General features: G+C 44.9%; 1 protein-coding gene across 1 annotated transcript in view; it reads right to left on the bottom strand.

Annotated features, from left to right (window-relative positions):
• SAE1 (SUMO1 activating enzyme subunit 1) overlaps nucleotides 1-13,154 on the bottom strand; it is a 60,456-nt gene that overhangs the window by 24,722 nt on the left and 22,580 nt on the right. Inside the window, exon 6 of the mRNA XM_040252451.1 lies at nucleotides 2,558-2,663. Within this exon, the coding sequence (XP_040108385.1) occupies nucleotides 2,558-2,663 (106 nt within the window). The remainder of the gene's footprint in view (nucleotides 1-2,557; nucleotides 2,664-13,154) is intronic.

Consider the following 13,154-nt stretch of genomic DNA (forward strand, 5'->3'; position numbering starts at 1 on the left):
AGTAGCCCCCACTCTATGCAACTAGAGAAAGCAAAAACGCAGCAACGGAGACCAAATGCAGCCAAAAAGAAAAAAAAAAAAAAACTACACATAAAAATGATTAAGGTGATAAACTTTATGGTGCATGTTTTTATCATAATAAAGAAACTATCATTATTAGTTATGAACATAGTCTTAATCTCCAACTGCAAAGCTTTAAAACTAAAAAGAGAATTAGTTACCATTTAGAAGAGGGAAGTAAACACATGAAACGGGCAAAAAAACTAAAGCCCGACAGGATTGCTGCTATGATAATACCTACTCAAGTATGGAATTAAGGGTAAACTGAGTCAACCCTAACACTGTACTATACACTAGAAAGTACCTCCAACCTCCAAGCACACAGCTAGATTAGACAGGTCTCTAGGACTTGCTCTGGGCATCCAAGCCTCACAAAAGCCCTCTGAGGCCAGCACTGTCAACACCCCCATGGTCAGAGGGGAATCTGAGGGAGCCTCTAGGAATTGAAGTCTGTGGCTCAACCTCACCCACTTGGGAAAAAAAAAATGACAGAGCCAGGACTGGAAGGCAGGTCTGTTTTGATTCCAAAGCAGCAGTTCTGAATAACCGTGTACCACTGCCTGCCATGTCCGTCATAATATAAAGCTCCTGCTTCTTCCTCAAGTCCTGTTGACTCCCCAGTCCCTTGTAACTTCTGATGGTAATGGTCAGCAGAGTCTTTTGGGATGAATTATACACCTTCCCCCATCTGGTCTCCAGGGCATGAGTCCTGCCTCCCCATCTCAGTGACAGGCTCCTGAGGGCGGGGATGGCCATGGGCCCGTGTCTTTACCAGTCTACCCCTTGTGTGTATAGAGGGGTGTACAGCAGCATCTTCGTGTGCGTGCGGCGAGGATCCAACAAGCTAACACTCACAGGGCACTGAGAACGGAGCACAGATGCTCTTATTACCTGGTGCCTCATAAGGTATTTAATCCATTAGATTTCAAAGACCTGGCTGCTCAGGTCCCACCTCTTTTACACCTGCATTTGGTGTCCTCTTGGGCTTCCCAGGTGACGCGAGTGGTGAACGGCTGCCAATGCAGGAGAGATGTAAGAGATGTAGCTTCGATCCCCGGGTTGGGAAGAACCCTGGAGGAGGGCATGGCAGCCCGCTCCACTATCCTGCCTGGAGACTCCCACGGACAGAGGAGCCTGGAGGCTGCAGTCCACAGGGTCACAAAGTCGGACATGACTGAGAGGCTTTCACTCAGTGTCCTCTCAAGGCAAACACGAGCCTCTCTGGGTCTCTGCCTCCTCACCCCCAGAAACCAAACTGGGGATAATTCCTACCTGTCCATCTCACGAGGGAGATGTGATGAGGAGATGGACAAGAAAGTACTCCGGAAACTGCAAAAGGGTTGTAGATCAACCGTAACACTGCTGACTCTGGGGGCTAGAGCACTCCGTCCTGGGGGCTGTCTTAAGATATGAAGCAACATCTCAACTCTCTCCCAACCCCAACCCCAACCCCAGTCATAACAACCAAAAATGTCTCCAGACACTTACTTGCCTTGAGGGCAAGACTGCCCCTGGCTGAGGATCCCCAGGTTATGGTAAACTCAAATACTAGCTGACTCTCCTTATAAGTGGCAGTTAGAAACATTGAGGCTATGCCCAAACCTCTGCAAATTAACAGCTGTTTACAGAGGGGTGTCTATATCCCAGCACTGAGGAGGGGGAGTTGAGGAGCACATCCCCGAAAGTACAAAACTGTCAAGGTGATTCTTTTTCTTCGGGCTTTTCTGGTATTTTTTGTAACAGATATGGATTATTTTTATGCTAACAAACCCATGTGATTTACACACTTGCTCACCTTGAGAACAAAAGGAACCTCAGTTTTTCTGTGCCTTAGCTCTCTTGTCTGTGAACTAAGGGATAACACATCAACTCCCACTGGCTCTTGCTAGTAAGCACTCAATGTTCATGATTATTGTTTTAAAAATAATATTAAAAAATTAAAGTACAGGGACTTTCCTGGAGTCCAGTGGTTAAGACTTTGTGCTTCCAATGCAGAGGGCAAGAGTGCGATCCCTGGTCAGGGAACCAAGATCCGACATTCCGTGGGTATTTTAAAAAATAATAATAATAAAGTGTCAAGCACAAGAACACTGAGATGGCAACCAACACCCACCTAACGCCCTCTGAACATTGGCAGTGATGGTGAGAGTTGGGAGAAAATCTCTCAGGAGAGGAATGCTGGTTTTGAGCAGGAAGAACTCTGAAGAGGGAAAAGTGGTGATGACAGGAGCTTGATTTATAACACTGTTATCTTGGGCTCAATTTCAGAAAGCAGTTCATTTCAACACATAATTTAAAAAAAGCAGAAATCGTAAAGAAACTAGAGCTCAATGATGGGCCTCTTCTCTGTTCACTCTGTTGTCCTAAGTGACCACTTAGAATCAACTAAGGGGAAACTTGGCTCAGGACAACCTCAAGGAACCTTCTGGGCTCTGCAGCCTCATGTGCAGAGATGAGAGCACGAAGCGCACGCCAAGAAACTGCTTTCAGGGCTCACCTTGAAGGAGGAAGTAATCCGGAGTTGTGCGCTTCAGAGCTGCCTTTGCTTTATCGCTGCTCCAGTCCACTTCCAGCGCCTCTTTGACGGAGCAGAAGACCACTTTCTGTTAAAAAAAAAAAAAGACAAGATTGCTTAGGGATAAAATAGTGAAAGTCGCTCAGTCGTGTCTAACTCTTTGTGACACCATGGACAATACAGTCCATGGAATTCTCCAGGCCAGAATACTGGAGTGGGTAGCCGTTCCCTTCTCCAGGGGATCTTCCCAACCCAGGGATCGAACCCAGGTCTCCAGCATGGTGGATTCTTTACCAACTGAGCCACAAGGGAAGCCCAAGGATAAAATACATTGACTTCAAATCACCAGGCAGTAACTCATCACCATTACTAGGTTTCCTTGTTCACTAAAAGAAGCTGCTGCTGCTAAGTCGCTTCAGTCATATCCGACTCTGTGCGACCCCACAGATGGCAGCCCACCAGGCTCCCCCGTCCCTGGGATTCTCCAGGCAAGAACACTGGAGTGGGTTGCCATTTCCTTCTACAATGCAGGGATGTGAAAAGTGAAACTGAAGTCACTTAATCGTGTCCGACTCTTGGCGACCCCATGGACTGCAGCATACCGGGCTCCTCCGTCCATGGGATTTTCCAGGCAAGAGTACTGGAGTGGGGTGCCATTGCCTTCTCCAAAAAGAAGCTGAGGCCCACTCAAATCCAATAAACACTTCCTGAGCACTTACCGTGAGCTCCCCTGGGCACTGGGGTCACAGAGATTAATGCTATGGACTCCCTGCACTGAAGGAAGACAGAGCAAAGCTCTGTCCATTCTGACTCTTTGGTGAATTCTGGAGGTATTTACACCATGGAAATTCCTTTACAAGTGACCAATAAAATGTGTCTAAGGATACTCAATGAAATATTCTCTGTGTTAGTAAACAGACACAAACAACAATACCCATGAATAACAGCATTCCTTCTCCCTATGGCAGGAGGAAACACAGTTGAAACCTAGTAACCTACATCAAATTTTCTTTTAAAAATGCCATGAGAGATATATGTTAAAATACAAACAACTAATTACGAATAAGAAAATAGTTTTCTTTCCCTTTCCTAAACAATGAAGTCCAAAAGCCATTTTCTGGGACTGAAGGACAGGGAAAGAACGTGTGTGTGGAGAGCTGGTGGCTGGACTGGAGGGGACAGAGCAGGGCAGGGCAAGGAGGGCATCCCCAGAGGGCAGCAGCAGGAGCCTGATCACATCCAAGGACTTGATGCAACAAGAAAATACACTGAGAATCTGGGCAGCAAAGCTTCACTGTCAGAGAAGAAGAGAATCAGAACTGTGGAAACAGAGAATTAGAATGAAGCCTGTGGTGAGAGTTACTGCTGTGAACTCATTTTCCATATATACAGACAGATAAAGAAAAATGTAAATGCAAGTGTATGTGTACACATACAAATATTTACCTGCTGTGTCCACTGAGAAAGTCTACAAGCAATGATACTCTAGCAGCAACGAGCACATCTAACACACAGAGTCTGGTTTCTAATCACCACTAAGAGACGCATTTCTCCTTGGAGAAATGACTGATTTCAAAGCTGCAATATGAGAGGAGCCTGAGACAGGAAAAGTGCCCCAAAGAATGATGGGACATGTCAAGAGGTAACAATTCAGCTTAAAGAAACTTCCACTGGTCAAATCTGGACCAATCTGAGGATAAAAGTAAAGAATAATAGATAATACTTTCAAGTAAACTATAATCCTTTAGATCTAAAATTAGCTAATGAGCAAAGTTTTTTAAGGAATGAAGTATTTATATATTTTCAAAATACTTCTCCACAAAATACCTATTAGTCACAGAGGGATAAAAAAAATTGTTTTCAAAGGACTAATATGGAAAGTAACCTTACTCAAATGATCAAAATTAACACACCCAGTAAAGCAGCACATGGAAACCATGCACCAGACCACAGGATGCAATGAGAAGCATCCATGTCGTGGTGTTTTTGCCAAAGATGTGCAGCAAGAGTCTAATTACAAGGAACATCAGAGGAACCTAAACTAAGAGACACTTTACAAAATAACTGGCTTGCAACCTTTAGATGCCATGAAAATCTAGATGCATCCAATTCTGACCCAGATCCTTTTGCTGTTAGGACATGACTGGAATAACCAGCAAACTCTAAACAGGGTCTCAGGATTTAGATGGCAGTGACGTATCCAGGTATTTTTCCTGACTGTGATGGCTGGTTTCTGATCACGGAGAATACCTTATTTGAGAAAATACAGACTAAAATATTTGGGAGTAAGGCAGTGGCACCTTATCCTCATATAGCTGTCAGCTACTTCTACCAAGTTTAAGCTAGTACATGTGTGTGTGCAAGTGTATAAACTTTCAGACTTACAGAGGTGTGTGTCTTCCTTTCTTCCCTCTACGACTCCCCCCCACCCCCACATCAGAAAGAGAAAGAAAACAGAAGGAAGACAGCAACGGGGCAATTTACAGGCTAAGGGAGCCAAGACCCATTAGCTGCCAGGCAGTTTCCACAGCTGCAGATCAAAATGGACCTGAAAGGTGAAAACACAAACTGCTGGTGAAAATGAAAAACAGCCATGGTGTGTAAAGTGGCTTTCCGCCTCCCCATGATCACTCCTCTGGGGTTTGGGCCCACTGTAAGAACTAGGATACAGGATGGCTGTACTGCCCTCAAACCTTTTGGTCAATGGGTCTGTCTGACCTTAGAAGCTAAGTCATGTAGTCAACCAGAGTGACATTTAGTGCTTGGTATAGACTTGCCAGCCCCTTCTTAACAAGTCTTACCACACAGATCAAGCCATCAGCAGTATGACCTGGAGATGCCATCACAATAAGGAAACGTCTTACCAGGTTTCAAAACCCACCAAGACTTTCATTCAAAATTTTTGTAGTTTGCCTGGCTAAGTAAGACCAATGCTAAGAATCCACTGATTTGTTAAGCCATTATATGAAGAATAAGGGGGGGAAAAAGTTGGTTCTAGAATCAGTCTGAGACAGGCCTGCCTCTAACGCTTTCAGGGCCTGAGGGTAAGAGTACAAATGAAAACCCATATATCATGTCTACATATTCAGTTATAAATCACACTAATAAGCTATTAAGTAAAGTATATTGTATTCTCCAGCCTTGACAAATAAACCTCCTTCATAACTACCTGGAAAACTAGGTTCAATTTTGGAATTCTCACACTCCGTGGGAGTCCTATGTCAGAGGAGGTACCCTGGGAAGGTCGCCCCTGTCTCATTCTGGCTCACCCACAACCTAAGGAGCTTTGAACCTGATTTTGCTCAAGATTTTGCCCATCCTTCCCCACCAAAACATCCAATCCTCAGGCCAAGGCATTCAGACGCTGTGGTAGGGTCCACAATCCAGAGGCAGACAGGGAAGCAGCCTAGAAAGTGAGCCTGAGGCTATCTGGCCAGGAGATTCCAGGGGTCCAGGTACCCAGAATGGGGTTCAGAACTGGGGTCAAGGCTATGGGACCCAGGCAGATGTACCTTCCTGATCTCATGGGATCCTTACCCTGTGAGGGGAACGGCTGGAGGAAGGCCGGAGTGGGACCTTCTAGAGCACCACGGCCAAGGGTAGTGGCCCTCTGCCCTTCCCAACTTTAGGGCAGATTTAGTCCCAGTTCTGCCACTAGTCTGTGACCATAGACCAATGACCTCACCTCTCTTGGGTCTGTGGCAGACAACTTTTGGAGAAGTTTCGTGGGATCTAAGGAGGAGGCCCCTGTGGCCTTGGCTTTAATGTGTACCAACCCACCAGCACAGGTGACAGAGTCTGAGGTGGTCACACGACCTAAGCCAGGCCCACCAGATTCCTTAATCAAGAATATGAAAGCTGGAAATAGAGACACATTCATGGCAGAACTCTAAAGAGAGAGGCCAGATTCCTGCTGCCTCCAGGACTTCCCAGCTGCCCTGGTTTTTTCCTCTTCTCAGATCACAGGAATAAAACTCCATGCTTCTTGGGCTACTGCAGCCTGCCTCCAATTAATGCCCCCTTTTTTGGTTCAAAGTATTCAAATTCTACTATTGTGGCTCATAACAAAAATAAAACTTAACCAAGCTGCCTAATCTGTAGTAGAACAGATGCAAAAGGCGGTGCCTGCCTTACCCACCTCACCAGTGTCGAGTTTATAAAGAGAAAAGGCTGCCTGACAGCGCTTTCAGGGAGTAAAGAGCCTTCAGATGAAGCAGCCACAAAGCCTGCCAGGTAGCAGCCGCTACCATTCCCCCAAACGAAGTAACCCCTCCTGTTTCACCATGCCCTCAGCTCACGAATCCCTATCTGGTAGGCCTCACTCACTCCCCTCCACTGTCCATTTTCTTCCCTGATCATTCTGGGCCTCGAGGATTTCAATCTGAGAGTCTAGTTAAGACTAATAACAAGCCTTCTTACACTGGGTAGCAGCTTCCTGATGCAGAGACCACAGTGAAAGGCACAGCATTGAATGGAGCAGATTTTCAACAAATACTCAGGAGTTGATAAGACCCACCTGCCTTTCATTTGCCAAAAAGCCCAACAATAAATATAAAAGATGAATTCTCCACACAGTCTATCAGCTATCAAATTATGGGGTTGCGCTGAGCCATTTAGACAGTGGGAGACTGCAATAACCTCTATGCAATAGGAAACTGGCTCAACAGATCACGGCAAGGCAAAGCGAGGAAGACCTACCAGACAGCCACTTAAAAATCATGTTCTCTAACTGTATGCCAACTATAGCTCAATAAATAAAATAGAGTAGAACAGAAAGATGCGCTCCAAAGGAGACACAAAGATTTGAGAAGTGCTTATGAAAACACACGGAGTGAAAAAAGGAAAGACAACACATATATATATATATGCCACATACATTAGGTCATTATGTATGTCTTGCATATATTTACATATATTAACTAGCACTCCAATTTATTATGCACATGCATAAAAAGAATAGTGACATTATTGGGTAGCAAGATTCACATTTTCTCAGTTTGTTCTATATTTTCCACATTGGAACTTGTGAAACCATTTTGTTTTCTGTGGGTTTTTTTTTTGGCTGTGCCGCATAGCATGTGGGATCTTAGTTCCCCAACCAGGGATCAAATCCATGTCTCCTGCAATGGAAGCATGGAATCTTAACCACTGGATCACCAGGGAAGTACCCTATTTTACTTTTTAAAATCAGGCCGAACATCTGTAAGAAGTGATAAAGATCTGGATGTAAAGCAGCATGTAAATCAGAATTGAAACAACTTTTAAACTACAGATTTCGAGGTCTAATTTCCACACCTACTTATCAGAGACTATAGTTTTCAAAAGCATTTTAACAACTGACAACCACAACCCGAGACAGTTTTCACACTCGGCAGAGTGGCAAAAGAGCCCCAAGTTACCAAATGTTACTGTTACATGCTGCTGGGTTGGAATGTAAATAGAGAAAATGCCTTAAGACTTACTTTTTTAGAGTCTGGTGAAGTTGAAGTTGTGCACATTCTAATTCTCCTATGCCCTAGAGAAATCACACACCTACCCAAAGAGATTATCTATGCACGTACATAACACTGACTGCAACACAATTTGTAACGGCAAAAACTTACATAGCTAAATGCCTATTGACAGGAGAATAAATAGTAATGTTTTCACACAACAAATACTCTGTGGTCAAAACAAATAAACAAAAAACCCACCAAAGAAACTGTCTTGCAATGACTGTTGTCCAAGAGAACTTGCAATGATGACAAGAACACTCTGTATATGGGTGCTTTGCAATATGGATGCCACAGGCCGTGTGTGGTTACTGAGCATGTGAAATGTGGCTAGTGAAACTGCAGAACTGAATTTTTAAATTAAACTTTATTAATTTTAATTTGAATGGCCACACGCGGCTGGTGGCTACCATAATGGACAGAAAAGCTCCAGACCTACACACAAACACAGATGGCCTCACAAAGCTGCTCTTAAAAAGCATGTGGAATGGAGGAGGAAATGGCAACCCACTCCAGAATTCTTGCCTGGAGAATCCCGTGGACAGGGGAGCCTGGCAGGCTACAGTCCATGGGGTCTCAAACAGCTGGACATGACTTAGCAACTACATAGATATAGAAAACAAACTAATGGTTACCAAAGGAGAGACAGAAGTGTGATGGGACAAATTATGTGTATGGGATTAAGAGATGAAAAACTCCTATTTATAAAACAGCAGCAAGTTTATATTGTATCAGATAAAGAATTATAGCCATTATTATATAATAACATTTGGTACAGTATAATCTATAAAATACTGAATTATTGTGCTGTGCACCTGAAACTAGTATAATATTATAAATCTACTGCATTAAAAATAAAAAATTTAAAAAATAAAAGGTGAATTTTCCATGGAGAATTGTTAAGATTGTATTTTCTGGATAGTACAAGCCACCAGACATTTAACAAAGGGAGTATCTGAACAACAACAGCAAAAAAGCATGTGAAACCAATTTTTAAGAAATTAAAGAGCACGCCAAACAATTCTGTATTGCTTGGAAACATAGTCGAGCAGGAAGAAGAAATGCATGGGAATGAGAAACATGACTGAGGACAGCAGTTACTCATGTGGGCGAGGGGCATCCAAGTGGCCGCAACCACCCAATAGTGTTTTCTGCTTTAATTGGGTGGTGGTTTCATGGTGGTTTCGCTCTACATTCTTAATTTCTACCCTACAACATCACCTAGTAAGCATTATTCCATTGTTGAGATTACAAACACATGATGAAACACCATGCCAAGCCGGCCTATATCCACTCTGTCTGGATACCTTAGTAAATCCTCACAAATGTGCCAGCAGACCTGAGGAGACAGAGAAAGAACACGGAGATCCGTACAAGTGTCCTGGAGACCATCCGGTTATTCAGGTGGATAGTGTTTGCCTGATTGTTATGCTTTATGACTTGCACTGATGTCACATGATTTTTGTGTCTCAAATATCACACACACACACACACACACACACACACACACTGTGCTGTGATGCTGGCAGGGACTTCTATTCCTCATCCATAGAACCGAGAAACTTCTCTCCGATGAGACAAGGCACCAGCAGCACCCGCTCCAAAACTCTTCTACCTGGGAAACCTGCCATCAGCTTCCCACCAAATCCTCTGCAATGTACACCCTGCCCCGTCCCTGCCTGCCCCCAACCACAAACATACCAAGTCACTCTGACAGGGAGTTTTGAACCTCTCTGGCCTGCAGGTTCTGGTCCAGGCAACAACTCAATAACAGACTTCTACACATTCTTCGCCAAGAACCTCGTCTTCTTTAAAAGTCTGTTCTCTCAGTTCAGTTCAAATAACCTCAACTATGAGAACTAACAGACTACAACACTAATCAAGTTATTCTATCACAAAGAAAGTTAAATCCTTTCTAACTGATGAACAAATCCTTTTTACAATGACAATAATCTCCCAAGTTGGGTCATCTTATGCTTCCTGTACACTGAACACCCATGTCCTGAACACACATGTGTGGGCACTGCACAAGGAACACAGCTGGGAACCAAACTCCCCAGCCCAGGTCAAATGGAGTTTGCGTGAACGAGGGAGGCACTGCCAAGTCATCTGAGGGGCAACGGGTGCTGCCATCAACGTGCCAGAGGAGAGGCGGAGCCACTAGCCAGCCACCAGGAATGTTGCTGTAAAGATGGGGCTGAGAGGAGGATGCGAGTTGTCAACAAATGGCTCAGAAAGGAGAAATCAAAGCAATGAATCACTCTTCAACTGTGGAATTTCACAACTAATTCATGAAAAAGGGACTTCCAGGGCCAAAAATAGTCACCCACTACTTCAGAAGGGGTAAAATTAAGTTTATTTCTTAGCATGTCAGAAGCAAATCTTTATGTTTAATCTTTAAAAAGCTATCACAGAGAGTATCAACCCCCAGGAATCTATCCACTCCTGTCCGGGAGCCCCCTAAACAATAAAGAAACATGAGCAGCAACATGGGAGCACACTGGTGGCCATTCACCCTGAGTTTTCAGAAGTGACCCTGACTTTCACATACTTCAGCCCGGCACCCTCACCCGACTCCAAGTTACCCGAGAGCTCCAAGGGGCTGCGCCTTGTGGTGATGAAGCGCCCCTGCACCTTCGGCCGCCGCCCGTGTTCTCCTCTCCCTGTGTCAGTCGTGTCTGACTCACTGTGACCCCGTGGACTGGAGCCGCCAGGCTCCTCTGTCTATGGGAGTCTCCAGGCAAGAATACTGGAGTGAGTTGCCATTCCCTTCTCCAGGGGGTCTTCTTGACCCAGGAATCGAACTCAGGTCTCCTGCAGTGTAGGCGGATTCTTTACCATCTGAGCCACCAGGGAAGCCTACCCAGTCCTTCCTCTAACACAGCTGTGTGATCTCAGGCAGGTCCCTTAACTTCTCTGGGCTTCAGGGTCTGCTGTAAATGGAGATAAGACAACTAACGTACTTCCCTGCACCCGATGCAGTGCCTTGTACACAGTAGGCATTTTGCAACTCACAGATACAGAAAGAACTGGCTGTTTGGAGCCAGGGAAGTCAGAGTCGTTCTGTCTCAACATCTGAGCTTTTTCTTGACCCTGTTTCCTGTGACTGGGTGCTGATCCTGGCTTGGGTGCTTGCAAGACTGTTCTTCACATTTCAACTCTAACAACTCTTCCTCAGGGAAACCTTTCCAGACACTTCCTCGTCATAAAACCGCTGCCATCTCCTTTACGTGCTGTATATGGTACCCACTTCATGCCTGTGCCCAAGACCTGTTTCTGGGGAAATCTCTCTGATGACTCCTCCTGGGCACCAAAGGAAGCACACAGTGTCCTGAGCACCAGTCTCTGGGCTGGGCATCTGCCCGCCACTGTAGTTCTCACCTTCACACAGGTGCTAGAAAGGCCTGGCCAAGCATCTTCCTAGACGGTGTGAAAACCACAGCTGTTTTTCCTCTTTGTTTTTTAACGTTTCTAATTTCGGAGCACAATGTGTACCTTCAAGCACAAGTGGGTGTACAACATAGGGTTGAACCTAAGGAAAGGGGGGAGGGGAAGGGAACCCTCACCAGAAGCCTTTCACAGGAAACAGGAAGTGGCTGCTTCCCCACCCCCATCCTGCAAGGCTGAGCATAGCCCAACTAGATGAAAGGGCAGAATCTAAACCCAGGGATTTTTGAATTGGAGGAAAACTTCAGAACTGTGGAGCAGTCACTGCCAAAATGGAGACGGCACATTCTCTCAAGGTGGCCGAGCCCCGGCCTGGCCCCAGCCTTCTGCAGCTCCCGGGGCAGCCACACAAAGACAAGGTTTGGAATCCTGGAGATTGTCATGAGGAATGCCCTGCATGCCTCACGACCTTCACGGCTCGGGGTTGGAATCCAAGCCTGAATTGTCCCCGTGAAACAGCTGACTAACAATGTCAGCTGGGGAATATTTTGATACCTTCAAATTGGGCCCTGTGGAGGAAGAGGCTACACAAAGAGCTGTGTGCCTTAAGAGCCCGCAGAATGGTACGCAGAGGCCACCCAGGGCCTGCCAGGGCTGCCCACATTCTCCTCATAGCTCGCTAAAGTGGCTCCCAAAAGAGGTTTCCAGATTCGCCCCAGTGGGCACCAGCAGACTGACTCCCAGTAAACTTCCCGCTGTGCAGGGCTCACAAAGCTAGGGCTCTCTCCATTTGAATGTGAAAGGCCCGCCTCAATCAGAGAAGGCCCTTAAGCCATAAAACCCTTCACACCAAGGCCAAGTGTCACACTTGTAAGAGGGTGTGATTTATAAATTGACAGCACCCACAAAGCTGCTTTTGTCCTCCTCCCTTAGTTAACAATTTATCTCCCCCAACCAAACTCACGGAGCCATTCAGATAAAGCTTGACTGGGCCTCAAGAAGAAAGAAAGAAAGGAAGAAAGAAAAAGACGCAAGTTTTGGCCAAAACACTAATGTTCGCTCTGGATAATTATGGTCCTGTGAATAGACACTAAAATTAGGGCTTAATAATTCCTCTGTATCGCACTCACAGCATCGAACTATTCCAACACAAACATAAAGAGCAAGAGAAAGAAAATCTCCAACGCAGCCTTGCTGGAAACTCGAGAGTTCCACTTCTGTGGTTTTCTGCAGTCTCTTTTGTGGTTTCTGCACTCTTAGAATCTCCCCTTTAGAGCAATTTTAACTCAACGCCCTGACCAGCTGGTTTTTTTCCTCAACGTTTAAATCTACAAAGTAAAGAGTAAACATGGGCTTGGCCATGTCTTTCCTCTTGGTTTAACAAAACCAATTCTGGCCACTTGGATTTGTTTTCCTCATCGCGTGAATTCCCTTCTCAAATTCCAACACTAGCTATGAAACCATCATCTATCTACTGATTCCCGTTCCACTCTTTCTTATATAAAATGAATTATAGTACCAATCCTAACATAAACTACGTTAAAAAAATATATATATATATATACACCTGAGAACACTTGTCAATATCAAGACCTTTCTTCTTAAAAGGTTATTTGGTGGGGAAAAAAACAAAAACTTTTTATTTTAAAAAAGCAATAAGCAATTCAAGTTTAAACTGTCTCCCTGCCCATTAAGGAGCC

The sequence above is a fragment of the Oryx dammah genome, unplaced genomic scaffold (assembly GCF_014754425.2).
Source record: "Oryx dammah isolate SB20612 unplaced genomic scaffold, SCBI_Odam_1.1 HiC_scaffold_13, whole genome shotgun sequence".
In the NCBI taxonomy this organism is placed as follows: Eukaryota; Metazoa; Chordata; class Mammalia; order Artiodactyla; family Bovidae; genus Oryx; species Oryx dammah.